Raw genomic sequence first — 17,486 nt, 5'->3', positions numbered from 1 at the left:
CAGAATACAAATCAAGTCTGTGTGAAGATGGGCACAATTTCTGTGCTATTCAACTCACTAATAGGTGGCAGATCTGGGTTCCTGGCCTCATGGAACACAAGCTGTTTCTATTACCAGTCTTGATCCACTATATTGCAACTAAAAGCTGAAATAGTCATCTCTTTCCTCCTGTGACTGAACCTATCATCACCTGTTATCATTGACTGAGCTGCTTTTTCTCTCAACACCTTACACCTCTCTTTAAGCCTCACTGCTTTTCCACGTGTATGCTATTCCTATTCCTCTAACTACAGAGATGGAAACCGAGACTTAGAGAAATTAAATCCTGAGCTCACAGGTAATAAGTGGCAAAACTCACAAGGAACCATGTATAATGGGTTTGAGATTCAGACACTTTCATCCTATTTCCAGTATCTTTACATTAACAACACCTCTGGCTACTGTTTATTTTCCTTTTATTGTACAAACATTGCTCCTGGCTCTCTCCTCTACCCTGAATTTTTCTTAGTGGATTTTACTGGAGGTGTGTAAATATTCAGAAAAAATCTGAGTGGCTCTGACTATATCAGAAGAATAATCATTTATACAATCTAATTTTCCTTTGATTAGTTGGTCAAGATGAAAACATATACTGTATGACATAGTTTGGCTGTGTCCCCACCCAAATCTGATCTCGAATTGTAATGCCCACATGTCAAGGGAGGGACTGGGTGGGAGGTGATTGGATCATGGGGGTGGTTTCCCACATGCTGTTCTTATGATGGTGAGTGCTCACGAGATCTGGTTGGTGCCTGGCACTTCCCTCTTTGCTCTTTCTCTCACCTGCTGCCATGTAAGACATGCCCTGCTTCCCCTTCCACCATGATTGTAAGTTTCCTGAGGCCTCCCCAGCCCGTGTGGAACTGTGAGTAAATTAAACCTCTTTCCTTTATAAATTACCCAGTCACAGGTAGTATCTTTATAGCAGTGTGAGAATGGACTAATACACTGTAATAAACTGTAATCACTCTAAACACTAACAAGCTGATTGAAAGTATTTGATTAAAAGAATACCAGATAAAGCAGTGATTCTTTAAAAATCTCAAGCCCCATACCTAGCCACACACCTCTGGGAAAACTGAGAAACGATCTAGAAAGGAGTTTTACCAAGGTTTATGAGGCCAGTGTATCAAAGAAGCAAAAACATTGTTTCTATGCATCTTTGTTCAAGGAACCACACATTCCAGAAAGTTACTCTGACATTTACAAGCTTCTTTCTTTTTTCCTTCTCTTTTTTCTTTTTTATGATATAACATTTTTAAAATAAAAGAATGAAATCCTGTCATTTGCAAAAACATGGCTAGAACTGGAGGATATTATGTTGAGTGAAATATGTCAGGCCTAGAAAGACAAATATTGCATGTTCTCACTAATCCATGGAAGCTAGAAAAAAATTAAATTCATGGAGATAGAGAGTAGACTGTCAGTTACCAGAAGCTGGGAAGGGTAGTAGGCAGAAGGGAGATAAAAAGAGGATGGTTAAGGGTTCAAAATAACAAAAAGAATGAAATTGGAGTGTTTCTAACACAAAGAAATGATAAATGCTTGAGGGGATACATACCCCAATTACCAAGATTTGATCATTGCACATTGTATGCTTGTATCGAAATATCACATGTACCCTGTAAAGGCTGGATAATACTCCATTGTGTATATGTAACATACACATTTCTTTACTCATCCATTGATGGACACAGGTTGATTCCATATCTTGGCTACTGTGAATAGGACTATAATAAACATAGGTGTGAAGATATCTCTTCAATATATTTCCTTTCTTTTGGATATATATCCAACAGTGAGATTGCTGGATCGTATGTTAATTCTATTTTCAGTTTTTTAAGGAACCTCCATACTGTTCTCCATAGTGACTGTACTGGTGGGAATGTAAATTTGGGTTCTTTCTTTTTTTTTCTTCCTCCTCTCTCTGTCTCTCCTTTCTGTGTTTTTGTCTTCTTGCTAACTGAAAGAGAAAAAAATTCTACTGACATTTTGATATTGAGGTATCCCCAGTCATATGCAGCATCTTTCACAGAAACCTCTTCACCTATATTCACCTATATTCTTTATTAGGGATCCGATTTTACTTTTGCTTCAGTGAAAGTCAACTCTTACCAATCATCCACACCAGGAGGTGGTTACTGTCAACAAACCCTCTATTTCCCATGTAAATTTCTTCTTTGGCCCTTTCTTCTTTAATTTCTCAAATTGTGCTGCTGTTTTCTCTTTCCCAATCTATCCCAATTAAAGTAATTAAAGTACTTTCTGTCTGCTTGGAATAGAGTAATAAACTCACCTCACTTTTTCTTTTTTAACCCTCTGCTGACATGTGTAAGTAAAGTGGTGTCAATAAAGTACAGAGATCTTAAGTGTACAATTCAATTACTTCTATCCTTAATCAATTTTGCTCATTTTTGAACTCCATATGAATAGAATAGAATAGAATAGTATTGCTTTATGGTACTCCATTTGCTCAATAGATCTGTGAAATTCATCCATGCTGATGTGTGCATCAGAGGTTCATTATGTTTTATTGCGTTGTATTATTTATTACATTGTATGAAAACACAAAATTTATCTTGTGTTTGTGGACCTTCAGATTGTTTCCAGTTTCGTGCTCTTATGCATAAAGTATATCTGAATCTTGTACAAATATTTTGGGAGACATATACATTCATTTCTCTTGTGCAAAAATCTAAGAGGGGAGTTATTCACTCAGTCATATCGTTAACAACAGTTTTTTAAAATGTATATACCCAGTTCACACTCTCAACAAATGACAGTTCAGCTGCTTCCTATCTTTACCAACACTTTATATGTTCAGTCTTTCTAATTTTAGCTATTCTGTGGTTATATCATTGTGTCATTGTGCAACTTCAGAGTAAGTTCTCAAATATGGTTGTGTAAATCTTCCAACTTTATTTCATTTTAGGATTATTTTAGCTATTCTAGACTGTGACATATCACTGTAGCTTTATTTTGTATTTCCTAATGATTTATGACATTGAGCAGGTTGTTGACTATTATAATCTCTTTGGAAATTCTCTTGTGTAAGATATCTATTCAAGTCATTTGCCCATTTTTATTATATATTTATTTTTAATTGATTATAATAGGTTTTTATATATCTTAAATATGAGTCCTTTTCATATATAGATATAACATTATCTATATCTACATCCGTCTGTCTGTCTATCTATCTATTTTCTCCAGAGACTTTTTTTTGTGGGAGGAGACAGGTCTTGTTCTGTCACCCAGCCTGGAGTGCAGTGACACAAATACAACTCACTACCATCTTGAACTCCTGGGCTCTGGGTATCCTCCTGCCTCAGCCTTGTGAATAGCTGGGACTACAGGTGTGTGTCACTGTGCCTGGCTAATTTTTTCATTTTTAATTTTTGTCGAGATGTGGTCTCACTATGTTGCCCAAGTTAATCTTGAATTCCTGGGCTCAAACGATCCTCCCATCTTGGCCTCCCAAAGTGCCGGGATTACAGTGTGAGCCACCATGCCTGGCCTCTTCAGAGACCTTTTAATCAACTGAACCTTTTAATTTTCTTTATTTTAAAAATTCATTTCTATATATTTTTAGAAAACTTAGAGACAGTAGAGACAGGGTCTCACTGTTGCCCGGGCTGAGTGGAAGTGGCACAATTATGGCTCACCAAAGCCCTGAACTCCTGGGCTCAAGCGACCCTCCCACCTCTGCCTCCTGAGGAACTGGAACAACAGGTGTGCACCACCATTGCTGGCTAATTTAAAAAAAAATGTAGAGACAGCGTCTTTCTATGTTGCTCAGACTGGTCTTGAACTCCTAGACTCAAACAATCCTCCAGCCTCAGCTTCCCAAAGCGCTTGGATTACAGGTGTAAGCCACTGAGCCCAGCCAGAAGGTTTTAATTTGAACAAAGTCAAATACATTTGCTTTGTCTTTTTTTTTTATTTTCTGTTTAAGAAACATTTGCCTACTTGAGGTTCATAAAATAATTCATCCTACGGTTTCTTTCAGATGATTTATTGTTTCAGTTGTCATATTTACATATTTGTGCCATCTCAGATGAATTTTTGTATATGGTATAAATCAGTGGGGTGGGGTGGGGCGGGCTGGGGGTGTTGTACTCATTTATTTTCCAGCAATGTTCGTTCTGCTCTGGCACTATTTGTTGAGCAAATCACCCTTTCCCCCACAGATTGCAGTGGCTCCTTTCATGCAAGTGAAGAAATATGTTTGAGTCTCTTTTTGGACTTTGTTTTGTTGCTGTTTTTGTTTATACTTGTGTGTATACCTCATTTTCTTAATTACTATGGCTCTGTGGTAAGCCTTCACTTCTGGTGGCATAATTCTTCCACATTTATTCGTTTCAAAAATTGTCTTGACTATCCTACATCCTTTGCATTTCCATTCCAACTTTAGAATCAAGTTGTCAATTACCACACACACAAAAAAGTCTGAAGAGATTTTAAATTGGATTATTAATGGCTAATCCCCAAACTTAATATAGTTCTTCATTTATTTAGGTCTTTCTCTTGGTGATCATATGCACTTTTCAGTTTAGATGTCTTGTACAACTTTGTTAGAATTATTATAAGGTAATTGATTTCTTTCTTTGAAGGTATTATTTATTATTGAAGGTATTATTTGAAGGTATTTAGTTAATTTTCAAATTGTTACTAATGTATACAAATACAATTGGTTTTCCTATATTGACCTAGTGTCCAGCAATCTGAATAAATTCACATATTAACTCTTATACTTTGTATATTCTTTTGGATATTTTTATGTATATAGCCACATTATCTGCACATAGAGTTTAGTTTTTGTTTTCAATTGTTATTTCCTTTCCTTTCCCTCCCTCTCTCCCTCCTTCCCTCCCTCCTTCCCTCCTTCCTTTTCTTTTCTTTTCTTTTCTTTTCTTTTCTTTTCTTTTCTTTTCTTTTGTTTCTTGCATTGTACTGGTTAAGACTACTAATACTATACTGATAAATATGAGTAGTGATCATTGACAATTCTCATTTTGGTTGTGGTAGTGGGAAAATATTCAATATTTCATCATTACACATGATGTTGCTTAAAGATGTTGTCATCTGTTTTTAATTTGTTGAGAATTTTTTAAATCATGTATTGGTGTAGAACTGTATGTCTTTTTCTCTATTGAGATGGCCTTCTGAGTTTCCTTGTGAATATTAAAGTACATGGAATGGCAAAGTACACTGATTGATTTTTAAATCCTTGCATTTCTAGGACAAACATTATTTGGTAGTGATGTACTAAACTTTTAATATATCACTGATTTAATTAATCTATTTTAAAATTATTTTATCTATGTTCATGACAGGGCTTAGCCTGTAATTTTCCTTGCTTGCCACATATTTATCAGAGTTTGGTGTCTGAGCATGCTATAGCTTCATAAAACAAACTGGGGAAATTTTCTACTTATAAAGAGGTTTGTAAAATAATAGTATCATTTCTATCTTAAATATTTCAAAGGAAACACAAGTTCTCTGGGCTTGAAGATTTCTTTGCAGGGAGCTTTTAAAATGCACATTAATTTTCTGTAATAAACATAAAATATTTGTATTTATTGAGTTTATCAATGTTATTAATCTTTTCAGGGTACCCATTTGGCTTTGCTGTTTTTCTCTATTGTGTTGTATTGTGTTGTATTTGTACTTTCTGTCTTATTTCTACACTCATCTTTATAATTTTTTCCTTCTTGGGGGTTTAATTTGCTTTTTTTCTATAACGAGTTGGAAGCGCAGTTTATTGATTTCAAACTTTTTTTCTTTACTAAGATATGCATCTAAAGCTGTAAATTTCTCTGTAAGAATTGTCTTAATTCCATTCCATGAATTTTTATTTCTCAATTTTCATTTTCATTCAGTTCAAAAGATTTCATAATGTTTATTGTAATTTTTTATTTGACTTACATGTATTATTTCAAAATATGTTGTTTACTTTCCAAATATTTGAGAATTTTTAAGTTATTCTGTTTTTTAATTATAATGTCATCATACTTTATGTCTGAGAATATGCTCAATTTAGGTAAGTATTTTATGTGTACTTGAAAAATATTTGAATTCTGCAGTTGTTGGCTGTAATTTTCTATATTTGCCAATTAGATCAATGTAGCTAGTGGAGTTGTTCAGACTTCCTGTATTCCTACTGAGTGTTTTGTCCCTACTCTGTTGGTTGTTGAGAGGGGGTTGCGCTAAAATCTCCAATGATGAGAGTAGATTTAAATTCTATCAATTTTGCTTTATAAATTTTAAAACTATGTTTTTTAGAGTGCAAAAATTTGGGATTGTTATGTTCTGTTGAATTGATCTTTCAGCTTATGAAATATCCTTCCTTTTCTCTCATAGTATTTTTTCCTTAATTATCCTTAAAGAAATATAATTTGTGTGATAGTAATACAGCAATATCAGCTTTCTTCTACTTTTTGCATGGTATATTTTCCCCTTCTTTTCCTTTTTAACGTATCCACTTCTTTATGTTTAAAGTGTGTCTCTTGTAAATAGCATATAATAGGCCTTTTATTATCTAGTCTAATAATCTTTGCTTTTAATCATAGTATTAAGGCCATATGCATTTAATGTAATTACTAATATAGTTGGGTTAAATTTCATAATGTTGCTACTTGTTTTCCATTTATTCTGCTTGTTCTTTGTTCTTTTCTCCATTTTGCATTATATCACAGTATGCCCCAGGTTTCTACATTAGCATTATATATTTTGTTGTTAAGGGCTCTAACAACAATTGTTAGACAACAACATTGGTCTGATGTTTCACAACTTACTGAACCATTAGCTATCATTTGGTTTTCCCAGTGATTTTGCTATTACAGATAATGCTGCACTGAACATTGTATATGCAAAACTTTCTCATTTAGATGTTATTTCATTAGGGCATATTTTCGAATGAAGAATTACTGATTCAAAGAGTAGAAATATCTTTACAATTCTTGATACAATTTGCTACCTTACTTTTCCTAAAAAATTATTCCAGTTCACAAGGCTATTGGCACTATACAGGGGTAGTGTTTTCATTGCAGTCTTGCTAGCACCGTGAGGTTGTTTTTTAATTTAAATTAAAATTTTAATTTAAACACGTTGTATAGAAAAGAACTGAAGGGGTACCAGAATTACGATTTTCATTGCCATTACTGCATATAAATAAACAGAAAAAGAGAAAGTTATTTATGAATGAGCTCATTTCATCTACAAGCTAGACTAAAATTCCAAATTGCTCTGCTTCTATTTTGGCACACACTTTGACTTTGGCAGTAAGCCCCTGTCAATAACTCTTGGTAAAAGAATGTATATTTATGACATAATATGTAAAGTGGCATATATGCTTTATTTGGTCCTAATAAAACTATAATTCACAAATAAAACTAAAGTAGGTTTATAGAATTGGGGGAACAGAAAGAGAAAGAGGAGAACCAATTGAAAACATGCTTAAAAGCAGAGTGAACGCATATTTCTAATTTAAACCTTATTTGAATAATCTCAAAATAGAGTGGCTGCCTCACTGAACTTAATGAACTTTTTTCTCAGGTGGATGATAGTGTTGAGGGTCAGTGGAAAAATCTTAAGAGATTTTTTATAGCATGATCTAAACTGCATAAAATGCAGGATATTCCCTCATCAAAAGTGCTCTAGACACTTACTAAAAACTAAGTTTCTCGACATTATAGTCCTGTGATCTGGACCTGAAAATTCAGAGTTCAGTCATATTTTTAAAAAGCACAAAAACAACAGCAGCAGAACCTAAAATAATAGGATAGTAGAGATATTATTCATAATCAGCATCCCTCAGGGGCTTCAAAATGCACTGAAAATTTGGCTTTTCAAATTTAAAAAACAATGCTATGAAATGTCACTGTTGAAGTTGGGAACTAGAGAAATTGGCTTTGAATAAGCAAATCTATTGTTTGGCAATTTTTCCTTCTAGAATCAAATCTTTATTCAGTTTATGACAAATATCAACTCACCTACTAGTAAAAGTCCGAATATTTTAGCGCATTACTACCGGGGTAAATAAACATAAGCTGCTTTTTGAAAGTCTTTCTTGTCCACAGGTAATTCCTTAATTTGTATCATCATCCTGTTCGAGAAAATAGTGCATTTATTCAAACTTTCAATCGTCCTCAATCATGTTATTATAAGACAAAGCTGAATGGATAAAGCTAGATGTGTGAGTGTAGATCACATCTGTCATAACTGTATCATCTTCCTACAACAAATTCATATTAACAACTTTTAAAATACCGAATGCCTAAAGAAAATAAATCTGCCTCAAAACATGAAGTATTTTATAAAAATCTGAGGTGACTCTTATGAATATATAGAAGAAAACAAATCTGCCTCTTCCATACTCTTTCCAGTTAATGTTTTAGTTCCATATACCAGGGTAGTAAAATAAGTCCTTCCTTTTTGATTTGATCAGCGGACAGCTGCAAGCAGTCAACTTGATTTAACCACCTACAACCAGATTTCTCTCCCAAGCAATATTCCTCCATCTAAAGTTTGGTTTATTGAAAGAAAACAATATGTTTATGTGAAAAAAGAAAATAGAGTGATCTTTTAAATTGATTCTCTAGGAGGTGTTTGGTTACCGGGACCACAATGTACGGAAAGTCCTTTGCCTTGTCGCATCCGTGCTGACCTGTGGAGTCCTGCTGCTGCTGTTCTACTGGAGACCCCAGTGGAGAGTGTGGGCCAACTGCATCCCATGCCCCTTGCGAGAAGCAGACACTGTTTTGCTGAGGACAACAGTGCGTGCCCTTCTGTTTTCTATTTCGAATGCCATGACCATGTCTTCTGTATTGCCTCTGGGGCACAACTCTGTGGCTGGTATTATATTTCAGAGGGTAGATTTCCTCTATTTAAAGAGTTTCCATAGATCAGAACAGGAGATGGCAACGTTATCTCTGCAATCCATTTGCTGTCTCTCATTTTGACCCAGGAGTGAAGAGCATTTCTTCTGCTTCAGCTTGGGGAAATTTCGACCCCATCAGGCTAACAGGAGTGCTCTGCGCCATTACATGAGCAGTGGCTGTCAGTGTTACAGCTTTTAGAGACCGTAACATGCGAATGGTCATTCAGTTTTTCAAAAATATGTATTTTGGAGGATATTACACATGTTAAACACCTAGATGTCACTTTAATATAGCTAGAAACTATTTTCTGGATAGAAAGCTTTCCTGAAAAATATTATCTTTCCTTTTATTTTCTAGCACAGTGGTTATCAAATTTTAGTGCATATCAGAATCATCTGGAGGGCTCATTGAAACGAGGGCTGCTGGCCCCACCCAGAGTTTTTAATTCAGTAGATCTGAAGTGGGGCTGAGAATTTGCATTTCTAGTAAGTTCTGAGAAAAACTGATGCTCTTATTTGGGTCAAAGTTTTGTACCAAACTTTGAAAACCGCTTGTTTGGCACTTGGTAGGTATTTGGTTGATTGAGCACCTTATTGAATAACACTTGACAATTTCATGAACTGGATTGTCTTTTCCAGGACAAATTTCAACGATATATGAGGAAGAAGGTATTCTGCCTCTACTTATCCACACTGAAGTTTCCTGTAAGCAAGAAGTGGGAAGAATCCTTGGTGGCTGACTGCCATTCTATCATAAACCAAGCCTTAATAAAGCCAGAATTAAAAGTAAGTTACTTGAAGAGTACAGTGTTATGCATGTTTGCAGAGAAAGCATAACTGTTTGTTAAATGAAAATTCCGAATATCACACTTTGGGAATGGGAATGACAGCTATGTATCAAAGAAAGTGACGCTGGCTGGGCACGGTGGTTCACGTCTGTAACCCCAGCACTTTTGGGAGGCCAATGTGGGTGGATCCCTTGAGCCCAGGAGTTTGAGCCCAGCCTGGGAAACATGGCAAAACCTCATCTCCATTAAAAATAAGAGTAAAAAATTAGCTGAGTGTGGTGGTGCATGCCTGCAGTCCCAGCTACTCAGGAGGTTGAGGCAGGAGGATTGATTGAGCCTGGGAGGTCAAGGCTACAGTGGGTGGTCAACATGCCACTGCACTCTAACCTGGGTGACAGAGTGAGACCCTGTCAAAAAGAAAGGGAGGAAGGGAGGGAGGGAGGGAGGAACCCACAAGGGGACCTGCATCCTGCACTGAACATCACTCCCCTCTCCCGATGAGCTTTATGTTATGAATGACACCTGTTCTATCACATTTCTCATCCCAGCTGCGATGCATCCAAGTGCAGAAAATCAGGTATGTTTGGAACAACCTCGAGAAGCAGTTTCAGAAAGTTGGGTGAGTACAACGTTTTGTCACCCCTAAGTCAGGATATAGGGGAAAAACACTGATTTGTTGAGTGCTGTGAACTGAAGTGTGGTTCTATCCTGACTACCTCCTAGGTTGCTAGAAGACAGCAACTCCTGCTCTGACATCCATCAGACATTTGGATTGGGTCTGACCAGTGAGGAGCAAGAGGTCAGGTAGGACTCTTGCTATACGCCTTAAGAGTAAACTCTGCCAACAGAAAATGAAGTATCAAATCAGTTATCATCAGTGCATTGTCGGCATAATGCTTCATCAGCTCGATATAGTCCAAGTTCATTTACTGGCAGCAGAGATATTCTAAATTGTTCTCTTCTTAGGCAAACTTATTTTTACAAAGACTAAAAGAACAGCGCAATCATATAAAATTTGATCTTTTATCTCAGGCTTCTATAGCAATCATCTTTGTGTTGTCTTTTTATTTTTCCTTTCTTAAAAAAAATCTTGAGTCATTCCCTAAATGTCAGCTTAGTCATCCTCCAAATCCTCGGAGAGACAGAAAGACAATACTATGATTGCATTTTACTCTGAAGAAACAGCCCTGGAGATGGGGATTTTGCTTGCTCAGTTAGTTGTGTTATTCACCACTATATCTGCAGCACCTAGAACAGTGCCTGATTCTCAGTAGGAGCTCAATAGATATTTCTAGAGTAAATGAATACGCTAATATATTCATTGATTTTTTTAACTAACAAATAGGTACTTTGTAAGGAACTAAGGATCTAAAAATAAAGGTTTAGTCATTGTCCCAGAGACACTGACTAGTGAGAAAGAGAGGCAAAAATGTGTCACAATCATGAGATTGGTACCTATAGATGCACGTAAATTAGGAAATGCTTATGTTATTATTAACTCACAGATATACAGAGTCCCTGCTTTCTTCAGCTATTATTTGAAATGATGCATCCTGGCAAATCTGAAAGGAAATCATTACAAGTCGTTCCCAGAATCTTATAATCACCTTTATTTCTCACCCATTTTTAGAGAGAGTGTCTGCTCAACCTTTACAGTCAGCCAGAAACGCCTATTCTCAAGCTAAGAAGGAGTCTGATACTTTAAAATAGAGGTTTTAAGCTCCACCCTCGTAATTCTGATAATTCTATAGGAGCAAGGGGTACTTAGAAGATACGCATTTTTAGCAAGCAACCCCCATAATTCTCACACACACCAAGTCTAAGAGTTACTAATCTGTTGTTTATAAGTTTTTCCTCTGTCAGACACTGTGAAAAATGAACCAGACATCTGTACTAGGACAATATTGCAAAATGCCTTAGAAATGATATTATTGGCTGGGCATGGTGGCTCATGCCTGTAATCCCAGCACTTTGGGAGGCCAAGGCAGGCAGATCACAAGGTCAGGAGATCGAGACCATCCTGGTGAACATGGCAAAACCCCATCTCTACTAAAAATACAAAAAATTAGCCGGGTGTGGTGGCGGGCGCCTGTAGTCCCAGCTACTCGGGAGGCTGAGGCAGGAGAATAGCGTGAACCCGGGAGGCAGAGCTTGCAGTGAGCCAAGATCATGCCACTGCACTCCAGCCCGGGCAACAGAGCGAGACTCTGTCTCAAAAAAAAAAAAAAAAAAAAAAAAGGTATTATTATGTAAGATTTCAGATGTAATGCTAAAAAAAAAATGACACACAAAACAGTTTTTAAAGTCATTAAAATATATAGGTTTAATAGCACTAAATACAAGACATTTAAAGGATTTATCTAGGACATTTAAGAATTTTAGATGATAGATGTAGACATACTCTGCCTGGGTTACCACTTCCGCAGGAACGATTTCCGGTCAGTGCACCTACCTCATGTTTTTTTCTTATTAAGTGCCAAACTTTAGTAAACATTGTACATAATCAAATTTAAATCTGATCCATAGCCGGGCACAGTGGCTCACACCTGTAATCCCAGCACTTTGGGAGGCCAAGACAGGTGACCTGAGGTCAAGAGTTCGAGACCAGCCTGGCCAACATGGTGAAACTCCATCTCTACTAAAAATACAAAAATTAGCCAGGTGTGGTGGCCTGTGCCTGTAGTCCCAGCTACTCAGGAGGCTGAGGCAGGAGAATCGCCTGGACCTGGGAGGCAGAGGTTGCAGTGAACTGAGATCGTGCCACTGCACTCCAGCCTGGGCAACAGAGTGAGACTCGGTCACACACACACACACACACACACACAAATAATAATAAAATCTGATCCACGCAATATAGAACTTGACAATCGAATAAGCAAGACAAGAGTATCATTTTCCAAATATGAAGAATGGAGCAGATAATCTACTTATAGTCCATATTTATGTTATTTGGGGGGCGAAAAGAGAATAAGTAGAATATGGAAGATTTTTTCATTTCATTTTTAGGATAAGACCAAGGCCTTTAAAAAATTAAGTGTGACGGATGGTTGAGTAATATCTTACCAGTTTTCTAGTGAATTTGAGCTTGCTTTCATTAAAACACAAGTGCATAAAGTGAGAAATGAAGGGGGATACACAAGAATGTCTGATGATGAAAAGCTACAGAGTTTACATGCAAACTTTTTCTATGGGCTCCCTAGCAGCCAGGGAAAGAGAGAAAATGTAGATTTACATAGTCCTCACTTTTCAGTAGTGAAAGCATATCCGAACATCAGGAAAAATAACTTTACCCTGGAGAGAAATGGTGAGAAGGGATCCGGAAGAGAGCAAGTAAACTGTCCCAGCAGTTCCATGTTCCTTAGCTTCACCTGTCACGAGCTGAACTCAAACTTCCATCTCAGTGCCTGTCCCAGACAGGTCAAAAGACACTCGAGGTAATTATTTTACACCACAAAAGTGAGCCCATACCAGAAAAATAAAAATAAAAAACCTACCTGATTCCTCAACTAGAAAAGTAGTCTTCCTGTTAAGACCGTTTATCAGTTGAGCATCTCTTTACCTTCTTTTTCACTCAGCCACCCACCCTGCTTCTGTCCCTTTTGTTCAGGCTCCAGAAAATAAAATGAATAAATGACTTCCTGGCAGCAGAAATGGAAGGACTCCCTCCCAGCCCCCCTGTACCACCCCCCCCACACACATACACACACACACACACACACATACATACACACACATACATACACACATGCACATACACACACACGCACATACACATACACGCACACACACATACACGCACATACACACACGCACACACACACATACACATACGCACATACACACATATACATACACACACATACACACATATACACATACACACACACACAGACACACACACACACTCTTGGGGTTAAGTCCAGACCAATCATCTTGCTGGTGACCTAGCTCTCAGGAAGAAAAAAAGCTTTGATAGGGTTTGCTGGTTTCTATGGTAGGAATATTCCATCTATGGCCAATTTAAGCCACCAAGGTGGCATCAGTGAATGCGAAGCTGGGAAGAGAGCTCCCCATTGGCTTAGTGATTCGCAAGGCCAAATTTAATTCTCAATGTTTACCACAGCATTGAGAGAAAAGGCATGCTTGTCAGCGCCAGAGGAAAGGAATCCGAGTGACAGCAAGAGAGGGTAGGTTTACCATTTATGCGTAGCTCCAAGCTGACAGAAACTGTTCCATGAGAACACAGAACATTAGAAGAGAGAGAAAGAAGCAGCAAAAAGAAGGTGTGAGAGAGAGAGAGGGATAGAGAGAGGCTGCTGTGAGACCCTACTCTCTTCTCAGTCTTGGGGAGAAGAAAAGTTAGAAACCATGCTTTTGTATACCATGACCTCTATCCCCTTTGAAACCACCTCTAGAACATAGCCCTGTAGTAGATACTCAGCCATGAGATCAGCATTTACAGAAGGATCAGGGAAGGAGTGGTTGGAGGCGAGGAAAGGGGCTTTACTCATTCTTCTGGAGGCCAATAACATAGTCTCAACTATTAGAATTCAATTAGAAGTTAATGAGTTACTTAAAAATATAACATGTACATATCCTTTCTTTAAAATTTAATGTATAAGGTATTTAATAAAAATTAAATGAATTGAGATCATTATCTTTTTTAATAAAGTGGAATTATCAGATCCATGGGTCTATGGATCTCAGCCCATTTAAAGTACAAAATCACTTAACTCTAATGCCTTATTTAGAGTGAAGTCCTACAGAGGGGCCCGTAAACCTAAGTCCAGAATCTCCCTGGCAGGATCCTGCACTGGGTTTCTTTGTACTCCCATCTCCACTCCTGATGTCCTCCTGGTCCATTCCCTTCTGCATCCCCATGCCTGGGAACGCTCAAGGCATTTCCCCAGAAAACTGACTGGAAGCACCTCACTCAGCTCACGTGGAGGGCTTGAAATCCTCTCAGGGCCCAACTTCCCAGGTTTTCCTGAGGCTATCTGAAAACATGCAGTTTAGGCAATGAAAGAAATGGGCAGGTCACAGATGAGGACAAATGTAAAAAACTAAAACAATTCTCATGTCATTTGTAGAATGGAGATACAGTCTCTGTATAAGTGTTTCATTAAAGTACACAAGCAGGTTCAACCTGTAATGAAATAGAGGTGTTTTCCTTCCATAAAGCAATTTCTCAAAATATTCCAATCTTGTTTTTATTATTGTTTTTAATGGAAGGGCTCTAAGGCCAGCACTCTTGTTGTATGATACAACCACATCCAAATCCCAGAAGTTGGATGCCACGTCCTATGCATCTGTGAAGATCTCAGGTCTTCCTCCCTTTGTAAAACGACAGTGTTAGGGAAGTCAGGAACTCGCTAACAGAATCACATGGGAACTTTCTCAACCTCTCCATGTCTGCTTCCTAAAAATTCCTAAGTTCCTGGAAGTGGGTTATGCGAGAATCTCCTGGCTTGACATTGTTTGTGTGGAGGACTATAGACATCCCTGCCTGCTGCAGACCCTGCTGGAAACTTATCAGAATGGAAGCAGTGAGCAAAACACAAGTGCAGTTTGAAAAAGCCCCATCATAATTCTAACATGCCCTTCCTTCCTCCTTGAGGACTCCTTCAGTCTTTACCACCTGGAGCCTAAAGTGGCTACCACACAACACATTATTAACAATTACTTGGCAAGTTAATTGAATGAATGAATGAATGAATGAATAACAAATGGAAAGGGACATGGACCTCCTCCAAGAGAAAGTCCTCCTAGTCATCTGCATTTTGTTTTCTCAGAAATAAATTCTAACAGATTGACTGTTCTCTCAGGGTTGGAGGAAACCTCAATGATTCCTCAAGTTTAGTCCACGGTCCCTGCAGAAATCCCTTCCACAGGTTTCCTGCTGAGAAATTGTCCAACTTCCAGAGAGGGACCATCTACCTCCAAAGAAGCTCTTCTTCTGATGGATAGTTAGAACTACTAGGCAGGTCTGCTGAATTTTATTTGGCCTATGTTGTTCTGTGAAGCCACTGGGAACATTCTGGGAACAATTTTCCCCGCCAGCTGGTCAGAATGTCAGCTCCCTTGTTTCTTAGACCTTTCCTCATGTGAACCAGCTTCGAATCTTATATTTCTTCCTGTTGCTCAGCCATTGGTCAACATCCCTGAACATTCTGCTTGGCTTGTGCTGAAAATGAGATGGGTGCATGATCTCTAAACACACAATATTTTTTGGCAAGAAGCAGTAGAAGAGACGAAGCAGCAAGGGGCATGCCAGGCTGTGATTTCAATATGGCTCAGATGAGCCATAAAGAGGATGATCTACAGGCAAATATTGATCTGCTAGATCCCCATCCTCATGGGATCTCTTCTCTCTTAATGGTAATGTTGCCAAACTTGGAGAGCCAAAGAGCATCAGAAGCTAGGATTGCTTTCTAAACTGCTTTCCATACCCTGTGTACTGCCTTGAACCTTATTTATTCATGCTAATATTTAGGGAATATCCTCTAGGTCAGACACTATGCCCCTAGATGTTAGATTTTTAGACAGGATTTAAAAATCTCTGTTTCTGGGCTGGGCACGGTGGCTCGTGCCTGTAATCCCAGCATTTTGGGAAACCGAGTCAGGTGGCTCACGAGGTCAGGGGTTTGAGACCAGCCTGGCCAACATGGTGAAAACCCGTCTCTACTAAAAATACAAGTTAGCCAGATGTGGTGGTGTGGGCCTGTAACCTCAGCTACTCAGGAGGCTGAGGCAGGAAAATCGCTTGAGACTGGGAGGCGGAAGTTGAAGTGAGCCTAGACTGTGCCAATGCACTCCAGCCTGGGTGACAGAGCAATACTCCGTCTCAAAAAAAAAAAAAAAAAAAAAAAAAAAGAGAAATCTGTTTCTGCCTTTAAAGGGACTCTAGGAAACTTGAGGGAAAAATACATGTAAATATACATTATAATTTAATGATGTAGGTGCTGTTGCTAAGAAAAGAAAGGTTGTTGGAAGGGAGAAAAATAGAGTTAATTGTGCGAGAGGGAGTAAGACTTCAAAGATAGCTGCCATTTATTGAGAACTAAATGCTTTATGTATTTTTCTCATATGCTACTGGCAGGATTTTTTTTTTTTAAATTAGGGTCTCCCTTTGTTGCCCAGGCTGGTCTCAAACTCCTGAGGTCAAGCAGTTCTCCTGCCTCAGCCTCCCAAATAGCTGGGACTACAGGTGTGTGCCACACATTCAGCTTGATAGCAGTTTTATTAGGTATGTTTTATAAAACCCCTTTTACAGACGAGAAGAGTGAGGCTAACCCCTCATTCGGTCATCAATGCATTCATTCATTCAACATATAATGGGCTCTGTTTTAGGCATTCGGAATATATCGATGTCTTCTGGAAGCGTACATTATAGTGGAGGATACAGTCTGGTTTTTTTGCACACTGATTAATATGTAAAACATAACATGCAATTTCAGGTAATTATATGCACTAGAATGAAACATGGCAGGATGAGGAGATGAAGAGAATCTGAATTGAGAGTCAGGATAGCTATTTTAAGTAGCATTGTTAGGAAAAGCCCAGTAAGGAGGTGCTATTTGAACAGAGGAAGAATGAAATTCATTCACAAGGGAACACCCTTGTTTCATTCAGGGACTGAGCGAGTAAGCCATACAAAGTTGTGGGGGGAATTAGTTCCAGGTGGAGGGAACAGCAATCAGAAAGTCTCAGCTGGATTCAAATCCAGGTCTATCCGATCCCACATTTCTCAACCATTAGGCTTGATTGTCAGATCTGGC

General features: G+C 38.1%; 1 protein-coding gene across 1 annotated transcript in view; it reads left to right on the top strand.

Moving 5' to 3' along the window:
• The window catches only part of ATP13A5 (ATPase 13A5), a 116,311-nt gene that overhangs the window by 11,450 nt on the left and 87,375 nt on the right, over positions 1-17,486 (top strand). Inside the window, exons 2-5 of the mRNA XM_008009546.3 lie at positions 8,643-8,816; positions 9,560-9,706; positions 10,257-10,327; positions 10,432-10,512. Of these exons, the coding sequence (XP_008007737.3) occupies positions 8,643-8,816; positions 9,560-9,706; positions 10,257-10,327; positions 10,432-10,512 (473 nt within the window). The remainder of the gene's footprint in view (positions 1-8,642; positions 8,817-9,559; positions 9,707-10,256; positions 10,328-10,431; positions 10,513-17,486) is intronic.

Source organism: Chlorocebus sabaeus, chromosome 15 (genome assembly GCF_047675955.1).
Source record: "Chlorocebus sabaeus isolate Y175 chromosome 15, mChlSab1.0.hap1, whole genome shotgun sequence".
NCBI lineage: Eukaryota > Metazoa > Chordata > Mammalia > Primates > Cercopithecidae > Chlorocebus > Chlorocebus sabaeus.
The sequence above is the reverse complement of the archived record's forward strand: the minus strand, read 5'-3'. Positions and strand labels throughout refer to the sequence as shown.